At 48.0% G+C, this 23,549-nt stretch overlaps 1 protein-coding gene across 1 annotated transcript in view; it reads left to right on the top strand.

The window, feature by feature from the left end:
• UBTD2 (ubiquitin domain containing 2) overlaps positions 1–21,468 on the top strand; it is a 76,241-nt gene extending 54,773 nt beyond the window's left edge. Inside the window, exon 3 of the mRNA XM_068160130.1 lies at positions 20,981–21,468. Within this exon, the coding sequence (XP_068016231.1) occupies positions 20,981–21,378 (398 nt within the window). The 3' untranslated portion in view covers positions 21,379–21,468. The remainder of the gene's footprint in view (positions 1–20,980) is intronic.
• Positions 21,469–23,549: the final 2,081 nt, after the last annotated feature.

Below are 23,549 nucleotides of genomic sequence, written 5' to 3' on the forward strand. Positions count from 1 at the left end.
CGTGGCTGGATGGAAGCCATGTGGCCTGTACGGTGTTTTTTGTTAGCGAAATGCTTCTTGTAAAAGTGAGCTCTTCAGGAGATCCCCTGACTGAAAATTAGTGGAAAACCAATACAGGCTTTTGTAATTGGTGAATTCCATGTGTGAAGCTGGGTCTGCAGTGCTGCACAGGGCTGGTGTGCCTCTTGCTCCTAAGGGAGCAAATAACAGCCAGGCTAAGGCTTGGCCGCTATTCCTGTTCTCTCTGCGGTGCAACCGCTGTGCACAGCGTCTGGTGGCAAGCTGAGCACAGTGATTTGTGAGCAGAGAGTGAGGGGAAATGACAATAGCTAATCAATGAGGCAATTCAAGATAATTGTTGTAACAGGGTTTATGTGGGGCTGCTGGAGGAGCTTTTATTCTAATGGTGCACCCCTTTCTGTTACTTGAATGCTTGTTTTCCATCCTCCTGAAAATTCCACATCGCTCCGCTGGGATCTCTTACTCTTTCCTCCTGTTCACTTAAACCTAGCATGCTTGGGCCAGTGCTCAGACCCTGAGAGAAGTGCATGTGTTCACAGTGTCAAGTGGACCTGTTGCTTCAAAGCTTGAGTCCTGTGTCCAGTTCTGGGCCCCTCAGTGCAGGAAAGATGTTGAGTTGCTGGAACGTGTCCAGAGAAGGGCAACAAAGCTGGGGAGGGGTTGGGAGCACAGCCCTGTGAGGAGAGGCTGAGGGAGCTGGGGTTGCTTAGCCTGGAGAAGAGGAGGCTCAGGGGAGACCTTACTGCTCTCTGCAACTACCCAAAGGGAGGTTGTAGCCAGGTGGATGGTGGTCTTTTCTCCCAGGCAGCCAGCACCAGAACAAGAGGACACAGTCTCAAGCTGTGCCAGGGGAGGTTTAGGCTGGATGTTGGGTAGAAGTTCTATACAGAGAGAGTGATTGCCCATTGGAATGGGCTGCCTGGGGAGGTGGTGGAGTCACCATCACTGGAGGTGTTTAAGAGGAGACTGGATGGAATGCTTGGTGCCATGGTTTAGTTGATTAGGTGGTGTTGGATGATAGGTTGGACTCGATGATCTCAAAGGTCTTTTCCAACCTGGTTAATTCTATTCTATTCTACCAGGGAAGATGGTGAGGAGACCCACCCATATTTGGGGATTTCCTTACTCCCCATATAGCCTTGGTTAACAGTTGCAGCACTGGGACATGTGATTCTGTGGCTGCTGGCTCAAGTGTTGGGTGTTTTCTGTAGGAGTTGTACAAGCTTTCTGCTGTCCCAGCAGCCCCATGTTGGGACTGGTGAGGGACGTGTCACAGGATATCACAAGGTCACAGGATGTCAGGGGTTGGAAGGGACCCAAAGAGAGTCCCACTCCCCTGCCAGAGCAGGACTGTATAATCTAGTTCAGGTCACAGAGGAATGCATCCAGACAGGCCTTGAAAGTCTTCAGAGAAGGAGACTCCACAACCTCTCTGGGGAGCCTGTTCCAGTGCTCTGTGACCCTTACATGGTTTAGTTGATTAGGTGGTGTTGGATGATAGGTTGGACACGATGATCTTGAAGGTCTCTTCCAACCTGGTCTGGTCTGGTCTATTCTATTCTATTCTATTCGTTCCCCCTTGTGTTGAGGTGGAACCTCCTGTGCTGCAGCTTACATCCATTGCTCCTTGCTCAATACTGTGCTTCACCAGGCTCCTCCTAACCTTGCAGCAGTCCCTTTCTTAAAGGCACAGCCTCAAACGGTCACGGTCTGTTTTCTCTAAAGCCTCTTCATTCCACAGCCACAATTAAGATGATGCTTGCTGTCACTTCTGCTGTGATTAATACTTCTTTTTAAACAATGCCCAGCATCCTTTCTGGGGCCTGCTGGATTTCCATCTTCCCTTCAAATGGAGCTTTGAATCACATCATCAGGATGTCAAGCAGTTGTGGCTGGCTGAAATATTTACATATCTAAGTGCAGGTGGGGAAACAATCAACCCTTCAAATGAAAACCTGCTTATAGCTACATCCTACAGTTGTTTTCCTTGAATGTCTGTAACTTCTGCTCTGCTTTTTTTTCTTGAAAGGTATTTTTAGGAGCTTTGTCAACATAATTGCTTGGACTCTTCTCAAGTCTCTTACCCTGGTAGCATATGCCTGTCTGTTTTCTGTCTTTGGCTCCAATTTGCCTTTTCTGGTGTATTGTGGGCAACTGTACAGTGCTGTCTTCAGATCTGTTTGGTGGGTTTGGGTGCTTTTTGTTTGTTTGTTTTTAAGCCATTAGAGTGGAACCAGGAAACTGAAGCAAGCTCTTAAGGGAAATTAAAATAAACACCACCCAAACAAGACTGAGTCTGTGTGATAGCTGTGAAATGCTCCACATAAAGCCAGGCTCATGACAAAGAACATCTCAAATTCTTCAGATAAGGAACTGCAGACTGGTGGTTAATCTGTGTGTTGAAGATCTTCCAGACAAGGAGTATGTCTATTTAAAGTGAAAAATACTCCTCTAGGGTCTGATGGTGGTCAGGATAGTTGGTCTGACCAACCTGATCTCCTTCTATGATCAGGTGACCTGCCTGGTGGATGTGGGGAGGCCTGTGGATGTAGTCTACCTGGACTTCAGCAAGGTCTTTGACACTGTCCCCCACAGCAAACTCCTGGCCAAGCTGTCAGCCCCTGGCTTGGACAGGAGCACACTGCGATGGGTTAGGAACTGGCTGGATGGCCGAGCCCAGAGAGTGGTGGTGAATGGTGCCACATCCAGCTGGCAGCCAGTCACCAGTGGTGTGCCCCAAGGATCAGTGCTGGGCCCTGTGCTCTTTAACATCTTCATTGATGATCTGGATGAGGGCATTAAGTCCATCATCAGTAAATTTGCTGATGACACCAAGCTGGGGACAGGAGTTGATCTGCTGGAGGGCAGAGAGGCTCTGCAGAGGGACCTCAACAGGCTGGACAGATGGGCAGAGTCCAACGGCATGAGATTTAACACATCCAAGTGCCGGGTTCTGCACATTGGCCACAACAACCCCATGCAGAGCTACAGGCTGGGGTCAGAGTGGCTGGAGAGCAGCCAGGCAGAGAGGGACCTGGGGGTGCTGGTCGATGGTAGGCTGAACATGAGCCTGCAGTGTGCCCAGGCAGCCAGAAGGGCCAATGGCATCCTGGCCTGCATCAGGAACAGTGTGGCCAGCAGGAACAGGGAGGTCATTCTGCCCCTGTACACTGCACTGGTTAGGCCACACCTCGAGTACTGTGTCCAGTTCTGGGCCCCTCAGTTTAGGAAAGATGTTGACTTGCTGGAATGAGTCCAGAGAAGGGCAACAAAGTTGGTGAGGGGTTTGGAACACAAGCCCTATGAGGAGAGGCTGAGGGAGCTGGGATTGTTTAGCCTGGAGAAGAGGAGGCTCGGGGGAGACCTTATTGCTCTCTACAACTCCCTGAAGGGAGGTTGTAGCCAGGTGGATGTTGGTCTCTTCTCCCAGGCAACCAGCACCAGAAAATGTGGACACAGTCTCAAGCTGTGCCAGGGGAGGTTTAGGTTGGATGTTAGGAAGAAGTTCTATACAGAGAGAGCAATTGCCCATTGGAATGGGCTGCCCAGGGAGGTGGTGGAGTCGCCATCACTGGAGGTGTTCAGGAGGAGACTTGATGGGGTGCTTGGTGCCATGGGTTATTTGTTTAGGTGGGTTGGATTGGTTGATGGGTTGGACACGATGATCTTGAAGGTCTCTTCCAACCTGGTTTATTCCATTCTGTTCTCACTGTGAACTGCTTGGATAGGACAATAATATAGGAATCTATTAGAAGACTTCTGCCTAGCACAGTGTTTTGGGAAAGTCCTACCTGGGGTATGTTACAGACAACCTAGGCAGTACTCTCCTGCCTGGTGGTGAGCCAAAAGGAGATACTCAGTGCTTCTAAATCTTCCATCACCTCTTTTAAGAAATACCTTTGGGATAGTAGCTCCTAGTCATGACTGTGCTTCAGTGAGTGCATTACAGAACAAAGAAAACTCCTGAATAGCCTCAGAAATTAGCAGGCCGAGAAGGGTGCATTGAAAGATGTAGTAGACACCTTTATTGGGTGAAATCCAGGTTTGCCAGCAAGGGGAAAACACTGATTTCTAAGAAAGGCAGTTTTTACCTTAGACCTAATGTGTAGCTTGAAAAGACTAAAACAATAGGGGCACTTCTAAATCATAACTGGAAAGAGACCAAGCTTGATCAGTAGTTGCTTTTGCTGACAGTTAGGACTAGGAAGCTGAGTGGGCTTTCCTTTTTTGCTGATGCACATCTGAGCCTTACACACAGCCTAGTGTGGAGTAAGCTGTGTGTGTTTGTAGGGGGCTGTGTGGAGTAAGCTGTGTGTGTTTGTAGGGGGCTGTGGGGAGTAAGCTGTGTGTGTGTTTGTAGGGGGCTGTGTGGGGTAAGCTGTGTGTGTTTGTAGGGGGCTGTGTGGGGTAAGCTGTGTGTGTTTGTAGGGTGCTGTGTGGAGTAAGCTGTGTGTGTTTGTAGGGTGCTGTGTGGAGTAAGCTGTGTGTGTTTGTAGGGGGCTGTGTGGAGTAAGCTGTGTGTGCTTGTAGGGGGCTGTGTGGAGTAAGCTGTGTGTGTTTGTAGGGGGCTGTGTGGAGTAAGCTGTGTGTGCTTGTAGGGGGCTGTGTGGAGTAAGCTGTGTGTGTTTGTAGGGGGCTGTGGGGAACAAGCTGTGTGTGTGTTTGTAGGGGGCTGTGTGGAGTAAGCTGTGTGTGTTTGTAGGGGGCTGTGGGGAACAAGCTGTGTGTGTGTTTGTAGGGGGCTGTGTGGAGTAAGCTGTGTGTGCTTGTAGGGGGCTGTGTGGAGTAAGCTGTGTGTGTTTGTAGGGGGCTGTGTGGAGTAAGCTGTGTGTGTTTGTAGGGGGCTGTGTGGAGTAAGCTGTGTGTGTTTGTAGGGGGCTGTGGGGAACAAGCTGTGTGTGTGTTTGTAGGGGGCTGTGGGGAGGAAGCAGTGTGTGTGTTTGTAGGGGGCTGTGTGGAGTAAGCTGTGTGTGTTTGTAGGGGGCTGTGGGGAACAAGCTGTGTGTGTGTTTGTAGGGGGCTGTGGGGAACAAGCTGTGTGTGTTTGTAGGGGGCTGTGGGGAGTAAGCTGTGTGTGTTTGTAGGGGGCTGTGGGGAGTAAGCTGTGTGTGTTTGTAGGGTGCTGTGTGGAGTAAGCTGTGTGTGTTTGTAGGGGGCTGTGTGGAGTAAGCTGTGTGTGTTTGTAGGGGGCTGTGGGGAGTAAGCTGTGTGTGTTTGTAGGGTGCTGTGTGGAGTAAGCTGTGTGTGTTTGTAGGGGGCTGTGGGGAACAAGCTGTGTGTGTGTTTGTAGGGGGCTGTGGGGAACAAGCTGTGTGTGTTTGTAGGGGGCTGTGGGGAGGAAGCAGTGTGTGTGTTTGTAGGGGGCTGTGGGGAGCAAGCTGTGTGTGTGTTTGTAGGGGGCTGTAAGTTATTGCACAGGAAACTTGCAACAAAATGCAGTGTATGTTTCTGTACATGTTTTGACTCTCAGTCATTGTAGAGAGGGAATGAAATCTTAGACCTGCCTTTTCTCTGTAGGGATCAAGCAGGGTGTTTTTTTGTAGGTCATAGCTGCAGCAAGGCCTTGAGTTTTTAACCTCTTTAGGCTCTCGCTGTCTGTGCAGATCCCCAGATCTCTGCTAGGGGCACAGCCAGGGCATGATGCAGTTCTGTCTAACATGCAGTATTCTACACTTAATCAATAGGGGTTTTTTTGTCTCCTTTTTTTTCTTATAAAATAGGTAGCTCTGAAGGAGCAGCATCTTGGAGGTGAAGAGCAGATTAGATGGGATAAAGCACTGCTGCAGCCTTCTGCTGCTTCAAATCTTTCCTGTAACCTTCCCTAATCCCCTCCGCCTCCACCTTTTTAAACAGCTTTGTGGTGTTTTATTTTAGGATGTAGGTACTAATGTGGGATCATGTCAGTTTGCCTGACCTGCCTGGAGCCTTTGACATTTCTGCTGGATACACTTGGAGACTGAGCATGTGAATTAATGAGTTCCATGCTCATTAACAGGTCTTTGAATGTCAGCACAGGGATATAGGCAAGTTTGGGAGCAGTAAGAGAAAAATGGTACAGGGCGTGCTTCTGTCTAGATCGTTCTGTGCCTTCTTTTTATTCTCTGTTGCATATAGGAAGGTCCTGGGGACAGTTGTTTAGTCCTAGAAAGTATTTTCCACATTCTTTTCTCATTGCAGACTGATGTGGGGCTTCTCTATACTCCATAACAGCCAACCTTAGCTTCTGTGTTCTATCCAAGGCGTGGTTTCTGCTGCTCTGTTAGCTGGAGCAGTAATAAATGTTACCTCAAGTCGAATCACTGCCCTTAGCTGCTTTGGACTCAGATTAAACCAAGTCTCAAATATCATTCTGCTGCCCAGAGTGGGCCTTGTGGTGGGCATGGGATTGTTCAAAGGTTAAGCACACTAGCACTGTGCATGCAACAGAGTTGGTGCAGCTCGAGCTGCTGCAGTCACTGAGTTGGTAACTGAACCTCTATGTAAAATAGAATAGAATAAACCAGGTTGGAAGAGACCTTCAAGATCATCGTGTCCAACTCATCATCCAACACCACCTAATCAACTAAACCATGCAACCAAGCACCCTGTAAAGTCTCCTCCTAAGCACCTCCAATGATGGTGACTCCACCACCTCCCCAGGCAGCCCATTCCAATGAGCAATCACTCTCTCTGTAGAATTTCCTCCTAACATCCAGCCTAAACGTCCCCTGGCACAGCTTGAGACTGTGTCCTCTTGTTCTGGTGCTAGCTGCCTGGGAGAAGAGACCAACCTCCTCCTGGCTACAACCACCCTTCAGGTAGTTGTAGACAGCAATAAGGTCTCCCCTGAGCCTCCTCTTCTCTAGGCTAAGAAACTCCACTCCCTCAGCCTCTCCTCATAGGGCTTGTGTTCCAAGCCCCTCACCAACTTCGTTGCCCTTCTCTGGACTCGTTCCAGCAACTCAACCTCCTTCCTAAACTGAGGGGCCCAGAACTGGACACAGGACTCAAGGTGTGGCCTAACCAGTGCAGTGTACAGGGGCAGAATGACCTCCCTGCTCAGTGTGGTCAGACTATGCCTTCTGCACCTGGGAAGTAAACGGACCTGCTTTTTCTTGAGGTGGCTACAAGAGTCAGTCCAAGGTAGAACAAGCAGTTAAGGACAATTGGATTGCAGCTAATGAGATCAGTCTCTAGCAAGGTGAAGTTTTCCTTTTGTCTTGATCGGAAAGGAGCGCAGCAGCCTGTGGCATATTTGTTGGGTGATGATGCAGTCCACAGCACTAAAAGAAAATCCTCTTAAAGTCAAATGCAGATTGTATAGCAGTTACTTTGTCTTCCAGACTTAACTGGAAACAGCAAAGTAGTCTGTCACGTTAGGAAAGTGAGGCGGAAGAGCTACATTTGGTAAGTGATTATTAAGCAGAACATCCTAATGTGATGGACAAAGGCTTTCTTCTTCTCCAAAAGTAGTGCTCTCAAAACATGTTGCTTTCCATAGGATGGTGGAGCCTTCTAAACATTAGGGTTAACAGAACTTGTGCAGTCCAAATGCCATCTTCTGCTGTTTTGTGTAAGAGTGAAGTCTTTGTACCTCCAGAGCCAGCACGCGACGTTTTCTGGTAGCCTTTCTGCAACATCGTAGTCAAACATCCCTGACTTCAAGCAGACTTCTACAAGTCTGTTTTAGGGGAGCAGAGCAAAAGCTTTGTAGGCCTGCAAAGAAAGGCAAAAAAACCTGCTGAAGTCTTTGTGGTTGGCAAGCAAAAGGAAAATCTGTCTCAGCTGCACAAAACAGTGCTGTTAACCTCCCATTTGAGTCTCTGTTTTACTGTGCTAGTGGTGAGATTTGGTGTGCTGGGTGTTAGGTATTCACTCCTGGTTTATGGAAACAGCAAACTAGTTACAAATTCAGTGGTGACAGGCAGTAACAACTTCTGTGCATCTGAGTTCAGCTTCTGTGCATCTTCACACTGAACAGATAACCTGGTCACTGGAACCACTGCCAAGTCAGCTGTCCATGGAGCAATATGATGTGGGCTCGGATGGTTGTGATACTGTGCTTGCTTTTTACTTCCAAATCCCCTCACCCCTTTTAAGAAGACAGATAAGGGAGAACAGCAAATGTAAATGAAGAGGGTGTGCAGAGAGAGTCTTTTATTTTTTATCTATTTATTTTTTATCTCAGAAGCCTGCCTAGACAGGCATTTACTTTAATGGCATGCAAAGCAGAATGATGCATGAATACTTCATTAGTCAAAAAACAAACTTGTCAGCTTTGAACCCTGATGTAATGTTTCTTGGAAGCTGTTACCTTCTTACAATGTTGGATCCAAGATTTACAGAGTGGCACAAGTGGCAGTACATATGGTGCTGCTAACACAACAACTAGCAAGCATTAATGCACAACTGACTCTGTCAAACCTGATTTGGGTAAAGAATGTCTCACCTATGAATTGGGCTGTTCTGGAGTTCATGTTGTGGCCAAAGCCTGCAAGGAAGGGGATGGGATAGAACGGAATAGAATAGAATAGAATAAGCCAGATTGGAAGAGACCTTCAAGATCATCATGTCCAACTCATCATCCAACACCATCTAATCAACTAAACCATGGCACCAAGCACCCCATCAAGTCTCCTTCTAAACACCTCCAATGATGGTGACTCCACCACCTCCCCGAGCAGCCCATTCCAATGGCAAATTATTCTCTCTATGAAGAATTTCTTCCTAACATCCAGCCTAAACCTCCCCTGGCACAGCCTGAGACTGTGTCCTCTTGTTCTGGTGCTGGTTGCCTGGGAGAAGAGACCAGCCCCCACCTGTCTACAACCTCCCTTCAGGTAGTTGTAGAGAGCAATAAAGTCTCCCCTGAGCCTCCTCTTCTCAAGGCTAAGCAACCCCACTCCCTCAGCCTCTCCTCATAGGGCTTGTGCTCCCAACCCCTCCCCAGCTTTGTTGCCCTTCTCTGGACTCGTTCCAGCAAGTCAACCTCCTTCCTAAACTGAGGGGCCCAGAACTGGACACAGTCCTCAAGGTGTGGCCTAACCAGTGCAGTGTACAGTGGCAGAATGACCTCCCTGCTCCTGCTGGCCACACTGTTCCTGAGCCAGGATGCCATTGGCCCTCCTGGCTGCCTGGGCACACTGCAGGCCCATGTTCAGCCTAATGTCAACTAGTACCCTCAGGTCTCTGCTTGGCTGCTCTCCAGCCACTCTGACCCCAGCCTGTAGCACTGCATGAGGTTGTTGTGACCAATGTGCAGAACCCAGCACTGGATGTGATGAGGAGACTTAAAAGGATGCCATGAGTGGGTGAGTGGTTAAGCAGCCTCTGAACCCATGGCTGTGGTTAAAATTCACCATCTTCTTGCACTGTTTAGTTTATAGTTGTTGTTCATAGTCCTGGTCTAGTAACTGGCAGTCTTTAGCCACATTGTGTATTGCAGGTGAGTTCCAGCCCAGTGAGTGTCCTAGTTGTCTTCCATAACCACAGCAGATGAAAAGCCAAGGAGCTGTGTAGAGTGTAAATATTTGTTCTCCAGTAAAACTGTATTGAGAAAGAATTAGCTCTGTTCTGTGAGTTGCACTTCTGTCAGTTTTTGAGCTTTCTGCTATAGGTTTCCCTCTTGCCTGGCTGCTTCTTTGTCTCTGGCAGATGAGCACAGGGAGGCTGCACATCCCAGATCATCTGACAAGGTTGCTGCTGCTCTCATTGGCATTAGCAAGGATTTTAACGAGGACTTTTGAGGCAGTTTGTTCATGGGCCTGACCTCCTCTTTCCCACAGGCATTCTCCTTCCCAAATTGGTTTCCATCCCTACCCACCTCTCCTCCCATGGCAGCTTCTCTCCTTGCCCTCCAGCACAGCAGAGGATGCACACCTACTAACTGTGTCTAAAATGTGAGGGAAAGTGGCTTGCTTCCCTAGTGCAGGAATTCCTATCTTGCAGAAGACTCTTAATTACCTTTCACCTTCAGCCTAGTTAATTAGTGCTAACGAATAAACTGATGCTGATGCTCTGCTAAGATAAAGGGAGCAGATCAGCATGCCCAGCAGATCTGCACCAGCCCTTTTGCAAAGTAAACACCCACTGCTCTTTCCCTGCCCCCTCACCCCCCCAAAATCCAACACAAAACTAAAGGCTTTAGACAAGCAATGGCATAGAGGCAGCCTGGCTTTCAGTTACAACACACAGACGAGACACACCTCAGGCTGGGTGGTGATAGCACATCCCTCTTAGCCAGCCAGTGCAGAAGGAGCTGCACAAACACCTTGTCTCACTTGGTTGTCCAGATGCACCTCGGTTTCTTTGGCAGGTGAGTGCAGGCAGTGCAGTGCTGCTGCCCTCTGCTTTCATTAGAATCATAGAACCATAGCTTTCTTTTGATTGGAAAAGGTCTCTAAGAACTTCTGTAGGTACTGTAGGTACCCCTGTACTCTGCACCTTGAGGACTGTGTCCAGTTCTGGGCCCCTCAGTTTAAGAAGGACATTGAGAGACTTGAATGTGTCCAGAGAAGGGCAACAAGGCTGGGGAGAGGCCTCAAGCACAAGCCCTATGAGGAGAGGCTGAGGGAGCTGGGATTGTTTAGCCTGGAGAAGAGGAGGCTCAGGGGAGACCTTATTGCTCTCTACAACTACCTGAAGGGGGATTGTAGCCAGGAGAGAGTTGGTCTCTTCTCTCAGGCAACCAGCACCAGAACAAGAGGACACAGTCTCAAGCTGCACCAGGGGAAGTTTAGGCTCAAGGTGAGGAGAAAGTTCTTCACAGACAGAGTTGTTTGCTATTGGAATGTGCTGCCCAGGGAGGTGGTGGAGTCACCATCCCTGGAAGGGTTCAAGGGGGGATTGGACATGGCACTTGGTGCCATGGTCTGCTCATGAGGTCTGTGGTGACAGGTTGGACTCGATGATCTTTGAGGTCTCTTCCAACCTTGGTGATACTGGACACCGCTGATTCAGCAATAGCAGTTTGGGTTTTCCTCCCATGTGCCAACGTGCAGGCATGAGTTGAAAAACTGGTTTGAAGAATGGTTTGCTGATGAGATCTTGGTTCACAAAGCTATCCCACAGCAGGGTGAACTGTGCTGAGGTCGAAGTGTGATGACTTAGATACATGTGGGGGGGGAAATCTTTGGTTAGATACTGAGACTGAGATCTGCTCTTGAAAATTTTATTGTAGCAAAAGCAGCTAGTTAGGATCCCTTCAGGCTGGAAGAAACCTCAAGAGTCTGTGTAGTCCAGCCCTCAGTTGCAAGCATGTCCTGGGTTGCTGCCTCACAGAGCCTTTTCAGACAGCTGAATATACACTGTTTTACCAGTGCTCCTGGAGCTGGGGTGAGCTGGCTTTTGTAAAGAACATCCAAGTGTGGAGAGGAACATGAACTGTGCTGATTCAGTGAACCAGCTGTGAGGTAGTTCTCCTGCCAGAGAACAGGGTGGGAGGATTACAAAGGCAGTAGCAAAGTATCTTAGTTTTCTTCTCTTTTCCCTTGTTGTAATGCACTAAGCACAGTTCCACTCTGTCTTGCACCAGTAACAGTAAGCTCACCAAGGATCTCCTGCTGGCTCTGGGAGTTGTTCTCCTCTGTGGAATCGAGCCAGACCAATAATGACCCCATAATGGAAGAGCTGTTTTTCCACTGCATTTGAAATGACAAATATTAAATGCTTACCAATTCTTATCTACAGAACCCATTCTTTCAGGAGCTGGACTAAGACCTTTATTATAGAAGGAGGCTGAAGAGGAGAGCGGAGCTGGGTTGTGTAAGCAATTGTGCTGTGGCTTGTCAGACAAGCCTGTAGCTTTATGGTAGCTGAAATTTGCATAGCCCATGGAAGTTTAGTGTGGAGGAAGCATGGGAGGGGGGGCTTATATGTGTGGTTTGCTATCAAGTGCTTCATCCACACCATTAACAATTATAGCTGCATTATTGTTCTCTGCACGTGGTACGAGGCACAGGCTGGCACGGGTGTGCCTACACATTGCCCTCCAGAAACCGGGAGAGCTCCAGTTGCTAGCTGCAGCATTCAACCATTTCAGTCACTATTAAGCTATGCAGGGATTCATGTGAAAGAGTAAGGGGTTTCTTTTCTATTAACTCCTCCCAGTTTGTCATGGTTGTAGGTGTGCTGGCACAAACCACTGCGTGCATTCACTTGATTTGTCTCAATGCAGTTCACACGCTGAGCAGTTGCCCTTCACCACTCTCACAGACTCTTGGAGTCAGCACATTTGTTTTTCCCTTTATAAGATTTTTTACTTCCCAGCTGTTACCTCAAGTCAGCAACCAATAAAGATTCAAGAGATAGTTCAACATTCCTGGCTCAGTCATTGCTCTCTAGGAATCATTGTACTGTAGGACCCAGCAGACGACCCACTTGTTTTCTGCTGCTTATGATGAGTTTCAGGCATTAATGACCTATGTTGGATTCAAACCAATAGCCTACAGGTGAAAACTCTACTATTGCAAATTTATTCAGCAATCCAGGCTCAGCTTGGGTTTGGAATGGAGCTTTCCATTAAGAGAAAAACAAATGAACCAGCTGTTCCTCAGGCAAACATGCTATACACAGGCACTTAAGCTACTTAAAATTAGCCAGTCTCATTGCAGTGCTAGATTCTGGGTTGTCTCATCTTAATTTCTGCTCCTGCAGCAAGTCTGTCTGGAGGAAGAGAAGGAAATCTGCTCAGTTCTGAAGTTTTTGGCATTTCTGAGCAGTTCTTCTCAGAGCTGCTCAAAATCTTGAAGTAATAGAAGTATATCAAACAGAAAACAAATTTCCTGCTTTTTCTGGAGAGAGTGGTGTGCAGCTTTCAAGACATGCCAGAATGTCAGTGAAGTGCACTACAATCTCCTATTGCTCTCAGATGAGTGTGGTCATATTCCCCATTTCAGTAACTCTTGCAAAAGTTTACTTCCATGTCATTTAGGTCTCTTTGAGTTTGCCAGTTCTTACGTATTTTAGGACGAGTCCAAACTCTGAACTGCTTAGGGGTGGACGCAGTATCTCAGCCACTCCTTTTTGTAGTGTTTTCCCCATAGCAATTCAGAGAAATCTCTCCAGCCTAATAATTAAAAAATGTGTTGGATTTTTTGGGGGGGTTGTGGCCTGCAAGGCAATTAATTTCAAAATGTTCCAATTCCACTTGCTTGATGATCACATCTGCTTATTTTCCACCCGAAACTCTCAAGCTGTCTCCTACCTGGCTAACGACCAACAAGAAGCTCTGCCTGGCAGCTCACTCCAGAATTCCTCAGTCTCTGAGCTGATAATACTTTTGAAATATTAAAACAATCCCATCTGCTGTGGTTGTAGCATTGTGTCTTCTGTTCTGTCTGATGTAATCAAGCCTGGAAAGTTTATGTCCTAACTGTGTTGCAGCACTGGTAATGAATGTCTCTGGAGCCAGCTTGATGGAGTAAGTCTTTAACTGGCGACTTTTCAGAGCAATTAATTGGTCTGTGAGAGCCTCAGAGTACTCAGACTGGGTGTTAGGAAGAAATTCTACACAGAGAGAGTGATTGCCTGTTGGAATGGGCTGCCCTGGGAGGTGGTGGATGCACCATCATTGGGGGAGACTTGATAGGGTGCTTGGTCGCGTGGCTTAGTTGATTAGGTGGTGTTGGATGATAGGTTGGACACAATGATCTTGAAGGTCTCTTCCAACCTGGTTTATTTTATTCTATTCTACTCCTTAGATCACATGCCATGGCACCTGAGTTCTGAGTGATAGAGAGTTGGATTAGTCTTTTCCAACCTGGTCTGGTCTATTCTATTCTACTCCTTAGATCACATGCCATGGCAGCTGAGTTCTGAGTGATAGAGAGTTGGATTAGTCTTTTCCAACCTGGTCTATTCTATTCTATTCCTTAGATCACATGCCATGGCAGCTGAGTTCTGAGTGATAGAGAGTTGGATTAGTCTTTTCCAACCTGGTCTATTCTATTCCTTAGATCACATGCCATGGCAGCTGAGTTCTGAGTGATAGAGAGTTGGATTAGTCTTTTCCAACCTGGTTAATTCTATTCTATTAGGTGCCTAGGTTGGTTGGTTTGTAGGTTGGTTGGTTGGTTTGTTGGTTGGTTCGGTCACTGGCTTTCCTCAAAGGCTCTTTGTCATGTTGCTTCCAGGATGTTGGTGTCCAGGTTTATTAAAGTCATGTCAGCATCTAAAGGAATATTCAAATACTTGAAGAATACTCAAGTATATGAAGAGATGAACTTAATTTGTGCTTTCCTCAATATTATTGTAAGATCTTTGTATAACTTCCTGATCTTTCATGTCCAGTACAGAATCCTTCACCTCGAGTGCATGCCTGCCACCCACCCTCTCTGCTGTGCTTGCTTCCTGAAACCTGCCTCTTCTATGTTGTTTCCTTGTATGATCCAGCAGCGAAAATTCAAACTACCAACTCAGTTTCTAGGCTTTGGTGTCAGAACTTGGTTAGGTTGCCTGATGCAGCATCCATCTACAGTACCTGGGGAAAGAAGGAGGGAAGCAGGAAAGGTGAAACCTCTGTAAGTGGCAGAGCACAGTGCTGGCAGGGCTGGGCTGCAGCACAGGGCTGTGGCTGCGCTGCGAGACCTCTGCTTGCGTTGCATTTTCCTTCTCTGCTTTAAGGGAGGCTGCATCTTTTCTATGCTCTAGCTGGCTGGTGAGGGCCCTGGTTGCCTAGGTAACAAGGAAACCTAAAAAAAAAATTAAATACCATTTTTGTTGCTTTTTCTCTGTATTCTCTGATAAAAGCTTGACATTCTCTTAGTGCTCTTTCCTGCTGAATAACTTGTGTGGTCCAAGCTGAGCGGTCTTGCAGGAAGGATCAGAAACACGGTTTTCAATTATACCAGCAAAATTACAAAGGGTTTTGTAGTTTGGCTGTTTGATTTCCTGTGAGCTTTGCACTGGGTAAGGGACGCTGCAGTGAATGCCTCGGTGAAGAGCTGCCATCTGGCTGGTGAGACTGGCCTTGCCGTGGTGGCTGTGGCTAATTTAACCACCTTCTCTCTTCCTCTCCAATAAATTGGGTTTGCCTGCATCACTTAAAATAGCTCCACATTCACCATGCCTTCTGTTTAACACACTCAGCCTTAGCTTTGCTTTGGAACTCCAACCAGCGTGACATCCCGGAACGCTCTGCAGTTGAGTTCGTTGACATTTACATCTTGAAGGCTGTAGCAGAGTCTGACCCTCTCCAAAGATCCCTTAACAGAAAGCCTTATAAAGACCAACAGGAATTATCTGGCTGCATGTACCTAGCTCCCTGTCTCTTTGAAGGTGAGCACCAACACCTCCTCATCTCCTTTAGAGGTCTGGCTTGGCCTTCAGCAGGTGGTGGTGTGCTAGTAAGGAGGTGGTGCCACTGTGAAGTATCTTTGTCTCACGGTGGTTATCTTCAACAAAGCCAGTCTTGAAAGGTAATAAGACTTGAGAATAGTATAGAGCAGTATGAGTGAAGTTGGTGAGGGGTTTGGAACACAAGCCATATGAGGAAAGACTGAGGGAGCTGGGATTGCTTAGCCTGGAGAAGAGGAGACTCAGGGGTGACCTTATCACTCTCTACAACTACCTGAAGGGAGGCTGTAGACAGGCGGATGTTGGTCTCTTCTCCCAGGCAGACAGTGCCAGAACAAGAGGCGACAGTCTCAGACTGTGTCAGGGGAGGTTTAGGCTGGATGTTAGGAAGAAGTTCTATACAGAGAGAGTGATTGCCCATTGGAATGGGCTGCCTGGGGAGGTGGTGGAGTCACCATCATTGGAGGTGTTTAGGAGGAGACTTGATGGGGTGCTTGGTGCCATGGGTTAGTTGTTTAGGTGGGTTGGATTGGTTGATAGGTTGGACACGATGATCTTGAAGGTCTCTTCCAACCTGGTCTGGTTTATTCTAAATAAAGAGTGGAAGAATGGGATTACTGGTGAGATTTATGGTAGCTTGTTGTTGCATTAACAATTTGTTATGAACCATTTCTTAGACAGGGATGGGACTGTGCAGTTTTTATTGGCAACAGGTTTCCTCTACTGTGGCTGTTTTCTTTCTTTTAGTGTTTTTGCTTGTGAAAAGGCAGACCTCCAACTTAGCTGCTGTTTCAGAGGATCTTTTTTTTTTCATATTGCTTATCTGATTATGATTAAGCAATCCAGTGTTTATAGCATATGCTTTGACCTTGATGTTGGTTCAGCTGTGCAAGGATATAAATGATGAAGAAATTCCTTTAGCAAGCTTATCCCATGATATTTAAAGTTAACTCTTTGTGATGCTGTTCTAAAGTGGGATCCATGTGAAAAGCTTCAGGCCCCAAGTTCTTGTCTGGCTCAAAATTAGCTGGTTTGCCTACACCTTTATAATGCAGATTTGAGTCTGGAGCCTGTGTGTTTTATTACATATCAGTTTAAAGACATAACTTGGATTTTTTTTTTCCCAGGGAATGTACTTGTTCTTTTAGTGTTTGTTTCACCCTCCCAAGTTCCCCCTCATGAAAAAAAAGCTTAAAACTTAACATAGACTAGACTAGACTAGGTTAGAACAGACCTTCAAGATCATCGTATCCAACCCACCTAAACAGCTAACCCATGGCACCAAGCACCCCATCAAGTCTCCTCCTGAACACCTCCAATGATGGTGACTCCACCACCTCCCCAGGCAGCCCATTCCAATGGGCAATCACTCTCTCTGTATAGAACTTCTTCCTAACCTCCAGCCTAAACCTCCCCTGGCGCAGCCTGAGACTGTGTCCTCTTGTTCTGGTACTGGCTGCCTGAGAGAAGAGACCAACATCTGCCTGTCTACAACTTCCCTTCAGGTAGTTGTAGAGAGCAATAAGGTCACCCCTGAGTCTCCTCTTCTCCAGGCTAAGCAACCCCAGTTCCCTCAGCCTCTCCTCGTATGGCTTGTGTTCCAAACCCCTCACCAATACTTTCAAGCATTGTCTGTGTCTCTCTCTGGGCCCCTCAATTTAAGAAGGACGTTGAGATACTGTAATAGTATCTGTAATACTACTACTGTAATAGGGCAACGAGGCTGGGGAGAGGCCTTGAGCACAAGCCCTATGAGGAGAGGCTGAGGGAGCTGGGGTTGCTTAGCCTGGAGAAGAGGAGGCTCAGGGGAGACCTTATTGTTCTCTATAATTACCTGAGGGGTGATTGTAGCCAGGAGGGGGTTGGTCTCTTCTCCAAGGCAAACAGCACCAGAACAAGAGGACACAGTCTCAAGCTGTGCCAGGGGAGGTTTAGGCTTGAGGTGAGGAGAAGGTTCTTCACAAAGAGAGTTGTTAGCCATTGGAATGTGCTGCCCAGGGAGGTGGTGGAGTCACTATCCCTGGAGGTGTTCAAGGGGGGATTGGATGTGGCACTTGGTGCCATGGTCTAGTAGTCATGAGGTGTTGGGTGACAGGTTGGACTTGATGATCTTTGAGGTCTTTTCCAACCTTGTTGATTCTATGATTCTATTTTTTTTAAGATACATGGTTGTTAAAGCTGCTGTGGCTACATCTAAAGGCTGTTGAGGTTAGGATTTGCGGTTGGTGGGGTTTTTTTTTAGCAGCAAACAATCTGCTTGTTTCTGTGAACTGTGATCCTGTGACATTTATGAACTAGATCAGGCCTACAGAATGAAATGAATGTGGCCAGACAAAAGTGAAGCATGGGAACTTAGGGCTTTAGTCTCTAATCCACAAAGTCCCATGAAAGGTGTGGAGTCAATGCAGTTCTGATAAAAGGTGCTTTGCTCTGAGGTTCATATGTGATACAGGCCTGAAATGAGTGCTGTCACTTTTCCCTGGGTTTGCTGCTTTGGTTTTGCTTTCACAGTGCACCTCGGGGCACAGCTGCCTTGGTGTGCTACCTGTGCACACAGCAGAGCCTCCAAAAGCAGCTGCACCTAAAACATGGCATCATAGAATTGTTAAGATTGGAAGGGACCTCAAGGATCATCTAGTTCCAACCCCCCTGCCATGAGCAGGGACACTTCCCACTAGATCAGGTTGCTCAGAGCCACATCCAGCCTGGAGCATCGATCTTGCAGCCAAAGACTTTGTCTGTGTGTTTTAGACAACACAAAACAACCTTTAAAAGAGCAGGGCTTCTGTCTGAAAGAAAGCTGCACCAGGAGAGGTTTAGACTGGATGTTAGGAAGAAGTTCTATACAGAGAGAGTGATTGCCCATTGGAATGGGCTGCCTGGGGAGGTGGTGGAGTCGCCATCATTGGAGGTGTTCAGGAGGAGACTTGATGGGGTGCTTGGTGCCATGGGTTAGTTGTTTAGGTGGGTTGGATTGGTTGATGGGTTGGACACAATGATCTTGAAGGTCTCTTCCAACCTGGTCTGGTCTATTCTATTCTATTTCCAGCACAAGAAGCTGCTGTCACAGTGTGCTGAGTGACACAGTGTGTCCCCAACTTACAGTTTTATGTTGGGATAATTTTGCTGATCAAACAGCAAAGTCAAAGGCAGCTCACTGTCAGCACGACAAAACTTCCAACTGAGAAACCACCCTTAGTTTCCAGCAAGGAGCAGTTGGGTGTTGTGTGGTGGGAGCTGTTAAAATACTCTGTAGCTCAAGGACTTCCTCCCCTTCACAGCCTCCTGGCTGCAGGAGGATGGGTCATCTCGCAAGGGAATGTGCCCCCTCTAGGGGCAAGGCTGTGGAAACTTGTGAGGGCATGTAGATTGAAAATGAGAGAAGTGTGTGTTTGGAGTGTTGGCTCTTGCTTGGGGTTTCTTTAAGCACCGTGAGAAGAGATTTCTGCTGTGATTTAGGATGCAGGACTTCCTGAGCAGCTCTGGCTTGCTACAAGAGCTGAGGTGTGCTGTGTGCAGCAGGGCTCTGCTTTCAGCCTGCTCTAACTCCTCAGGCATTTTTTAAGATGTGCTGCTGGTTTTCTCAGGTAGTTCTGTGAAATATCTTCATAAAGTGTGCCTCACAGTGTGGAAAAGTCAACTTGTCTTTGTTCCTTCAGTCAGCATTACAAGTCTTGAGCCATTCTGAGCACGTTGTACCATGCTGGTAGGAAGGAGTGCTGGGTGCAGGGCAGCACACCACTGCCCAGTGCTCCTTAAGACAAACACCCAGATGATCCCAAGGAACCTCTCAGGAGTCTGGGGAAATCACTCCTGAAACTTAAGGTCTTTGAACATGAGAGTTGCAGATGCCATGCAAATAGAGTATTATAGTAGTATTATAGTATCAGTCAGGGTTGGAAGGGACCACAAGGATCATCTAGTTCCAAGCCCCCTGCCATGGGCAGGGACACCCCACACTAGATCAGGCTGGACAGAGCCTCGTCCAGCCTGGGCTTAAACGCCTCCAGGGACAGGGCCCCAGCCACCTCCCTGGACAACCCATTCCAGGGCTTCACCACTCTCATGGGGAAGAACTTCTTCCTCACATCCAGTCTGAATCTCCCCACCTCCAGCTTCATTCCATTCCCCCTAGTCCTAGTCCCCCTAGGCCCCCTTCAGATCCTGGAAGGCCACAATTAGGTCACCTTGGAGCCTTCTCTTCTCCAGACTGAACAGCCCCAACTCCCTCAGTCTGTCCTCATAGGAGAGGTGCTCCAGCCCTCTGATCATCCCCGTGGCCCTTCTCTGGACACCTTCCAGCATGTCCATATCCCTCTTGTCATATCAGAAGCATGGGCTGAGTGTCACTGCTCCGGTGGTGACACCATGCTCTGGCCGGAGCCGCAGAGTTGTCTGGCTTGGGTGGTCACATTTGTTTGTTCTGGCAGTGCTCACTGAGATGTGAGTCCTGTATGAAACCATTTCAGCAGCCTTTGAGTGTTTGAGAAGTTACAAAGTCTTTCTTTCACAGTGACCTTTGGTCTCTGCCACTTTGCAGGTTGAGGATTGTGTCGTTCACCCAAGCAGTATTTTCTTCTTGCACATGTGCCCGGAAGGGAGGATGTGCTGCTGGAGAAATAGTCCTCTTGTACATGGCACATGGGGAGAACAGCATTCTGCCTTGCCTCTTCCTGTGGGCTGCTTTTGAAGTTTATCCTGGTTTCTCTGGGGGCAGGGATGTGTTTGGCTTTTAGGAGGTGCTTTTAAATCACCCACAAGTTTTGATACGAAACCAAGATGAAAACTTGAGATTTTTGTATCCATTTCTAAAGCCTGAATTCAGACCTTGTCATTTGGATGGTTCTGCACATTGGCCACAGCAGCAACCCCATGCAGTGCTACAGGCTGGGGTCAGAGTGGCTGGAGAGCAGCCAGGCAGAGAGGGACCTGGGGGTACTGGTCGATGGTAGGCTGAACATAAGCCTGCAGTGTGCCCAGCCAGCCAAGAGGGCCAATGGCATCCTGGCCTGCATCAAGAACAGTGTGGCCAGCAGGAGCAGGGAGGTCATTCTGCCCCTGTACACTGCACTGGTTAGGCCACACCTCGAGTCCTGTGTCCAGTTCTGGGCCCCTCAGTTTAGGAAGGAGGTTGACTTGCTGGACTGAGTCCAGAGAAGGGCAGTGAAGTTGGTGAGGGGTTTGGAACACAATTCTTATGAGGAGAGGCTGAGGGAGCTGGGGTTGCTTAGCCTGGAGAAGAGGAGGCTCAGGGGAGACCTTATTGCTCTCTACAACTACCTGAAGGGGTTGTAGACAGGCGGATGTTGGTCTCTTCTCCCAGGCAGCCAGCACCAGAACAAGAGGACACAGTCTCAGGCTGTGCCAGGGGAGGTTCAGACTGGATGTTAGGAGGAAATTCTACACAGAGAGAGTGATTGCCCATTTGAATGGGCTGCCTGGGGAGGTGGTGGAGTCACCATCATTGGAGGTGTTTAGGAGGAGACTTGATGGGGTGCTTGGTGCCATGGTTTAGTTGATTAGGTGGTGTTGGATTAGTTGATAGGTTGGCCACGATCTTGAAGGTCTCTTCCAACCTAGTTCATTCTATCCTATCTGTAGGGTAAATGCTTCTGAGTGTGACCACTTCAATGTTGAGTGTCAAAAGCTTTCATACTCATTGATTCTCCTCTCCTCTCTCCTAAAGGTGCTCTTACGGAGTGTTACGATGAACTGGGCAACCGCTACCAGCTTCCAGTCTACTGCCTTGCCCCACCTATCAACATGATAGAGGAGAAGGGCGACCTGGAGACTCTGGATATTCCTGATCCCCCACCCAATTCAGGGCACGAATGCCAGCTTCGCTTGCGCCTGTCCACAGGCAAAGACCTCAAACTGATGGTCCGCAGCATGGACACGGTCTACCACATGAAGAGGAGGCTGCACGCGGTGGAGGGAGTGGAGCCAGGCAGCCAGCGCTGGTTCTTCTCAGGCAGGCCCCTGGCAGACAAAATGAAACTGGAAGAGCTGAAAATCCCAAAGGACTACGTGGTGCAAGTCATCGTGAGCCAGCCCTTAGCCAATCCCACCCCGGTGGAAAACTGATTTCTGCTTGCTCATTGATTCTTTCCTCCGTCTCTGTCATGGGGTTTGTTTCCACTGCCCTCTCTTCTTTTGGTTTGTCCTGCTAACGGATTGGCTCCAAGAAATGACCAGCAAAAATTCCATCTGTGATGGAGATCTGCAAAAACAAAACATAAAAATGTAAACTGGCCTTCAGGGTTTGCCTGATCTTGTATTTAACACAACTGCGAGCAGCACAGGGCAAGGGCAAAGGAAGGAGCGGGGAGAGACGGGAGGTACAAACAGGGAGGGAAGTGTGGTTCGCTCAAACAGTACAAACACATCAAGATTCTTACAGCTGTAGGTGGTGCCCTGGTCCAGGGAGCCAGAGCAACAGAGAGCACTTTTATTTAAAAAGAAAAACAACAAAGAGAACCTAATCAATGTCTGAAAGTCATGTCAGCCCCACAGACAGTTGATGCAGGAATCTCAGCTGCTGTGGGTGGGCCCTGCGCTGCCTGCTTGCAGGGAGCCTCTCTGGTTTGACCCAACTTGAGTGCTTTGCTCAGGCACTGCTGGGGTGCAGCCAGCCCCAGGCAGCTGAGCTGGGCTGGGGGCTTGGTCTCTGTCCCACGTGGATGGCTCCTGGTGATGCTCAGACCAAGCAATTGTACATTCCAAGATGGCAATGCAGTCCTGTGCCATTGCTGGCTCCCAAGCTGGGCATGCAGCCCGCTGGAGCCTTAGGCAATAACTTAGTCAATGTATACTCTCATGTACTGTACTGTAAATTTACTTACTGCAAGACTGACTTGGCCTGAAGTTTACAGGCTGCTGGGCACCTCAGTTGGTGTCTGCTGAATTGCTGTGCATCACTCAGATCATTAAGGCAAGCTTTGATCAGGCTAGCTACCCTGAGTGGTGTGCTGGAGTGTGCTCAAGCCTTGGGTGCATCGCCTCTGTCCCATGGCACCAGTGCAGTTACACCCATGTGCAGTGGGTTACAACTCACTCTGCTCAGTTCCTAGAGGGCACAAAGCATGGAAGATGCAAGGAAGGACATGACAGCACACAGTTTTCAGCTTTTTGTGTGAGTGCCATTTGAAGCAGCAGCCAGCCCTCTAGCTCTGGTGGCTCTCCAGCTGAGACAACTGGAGGTATCCTCACCGACACACTCACAGCCCAAAGCACGATGCTGTTTCCCAGCCAGAGTGTAAGAGCAGCCCTTTCAGCACAAGACAAATCCTTTTATAGTCTTACAAATCTGAATTGAAGCATTTTTTTGGGGGGGGAGATGTGAAACCTAATTGCTTATTCCCTCAGTTGGACCTGCTCTCTGTGTTCCTTTGGCTGCTCTTCATCCCTGTCTGGTAATGCCTCTGGCCGAGATCAAATGCCCTGTTCCTTTTTAAAGGTGATTTCTAGTTTGCTTGGTTTTTTCAGCCATCATTTGAATTGACTTCCCTTCTTCCAAGTCCAATGTGCTATTCAGGTATGAATAGTGAGGGGTTTTTGGGGTTTCTGTCTTCCCTCTCTGATCAATGGTCTAAAGCAGCAGTCGTCCCAGCGCTTCTCGCCTGCTAGTGAAACTGGTGGGTTTCACTGACAATTTTAAACTTGTTGCTTTTGCTCATTCATTAATTCCCTAGAACTCAGTTTCTCAGACTGAAAGGGAGCTCTTGATTCACAAGCATCAGCACAGAGAACAAGCAGAGGTCACTTGTTCATCGTGAGCCTTTCCCAGCAGATGGAAGCAGGCGCAGAATTTACAGCAAGGGTTAGGGAACAGATTCACATTTTCTTTGTATCCCCCACCCTACCCCAAAGAAACACAACTTGCTTTCTGGTCCCCAGGTTGTATTAAGCCTGTGGTTTTCTGACAGCTCCTTTAGCCCTGAGTTGATACAGGCTGTCTGAAGTGCAGTGGCAGAGCTGTGTGAAGAAAAATGAGTTCCCTGTTCTCATGAGCACCAAAGTGACCTGGGTTTACTTTTTGCTTTTCTTTCCTTCCTTTGTTTTTCTTTTTACAGATGAACTTAAAGCTGATAAATACTAATCTATAACAAATGTTTTCTATTGTGGAGCGTTTTCAGAGACAAATATGATTTGCTAGACTGGGGTTTTTGCCAACAGATCTTTTGCATTCCGGGGGGGGGGGGGAAGCATTTGATGTATAAACAGCTCAAAAATCCCTTGGATTTTCACTGGGCAAA

This window comes from Melanerpes formicivorus, unplaced genomic scaffold, assembly GCF_026170545.1.
Source record: "Melanerpes formicivorus ecotype bairdi unplaced genomic scaffold, bMelFor1.0.p_v2 SCAF_2, whole genome shotgun sequence".
Taxonomy (NCBI): domain Eukaryota; kingdom Metazoa; phylum Chordata; class Aves; order Piciformes; family Picidae; genus Melanerpes; species Melanerpes formicivorus.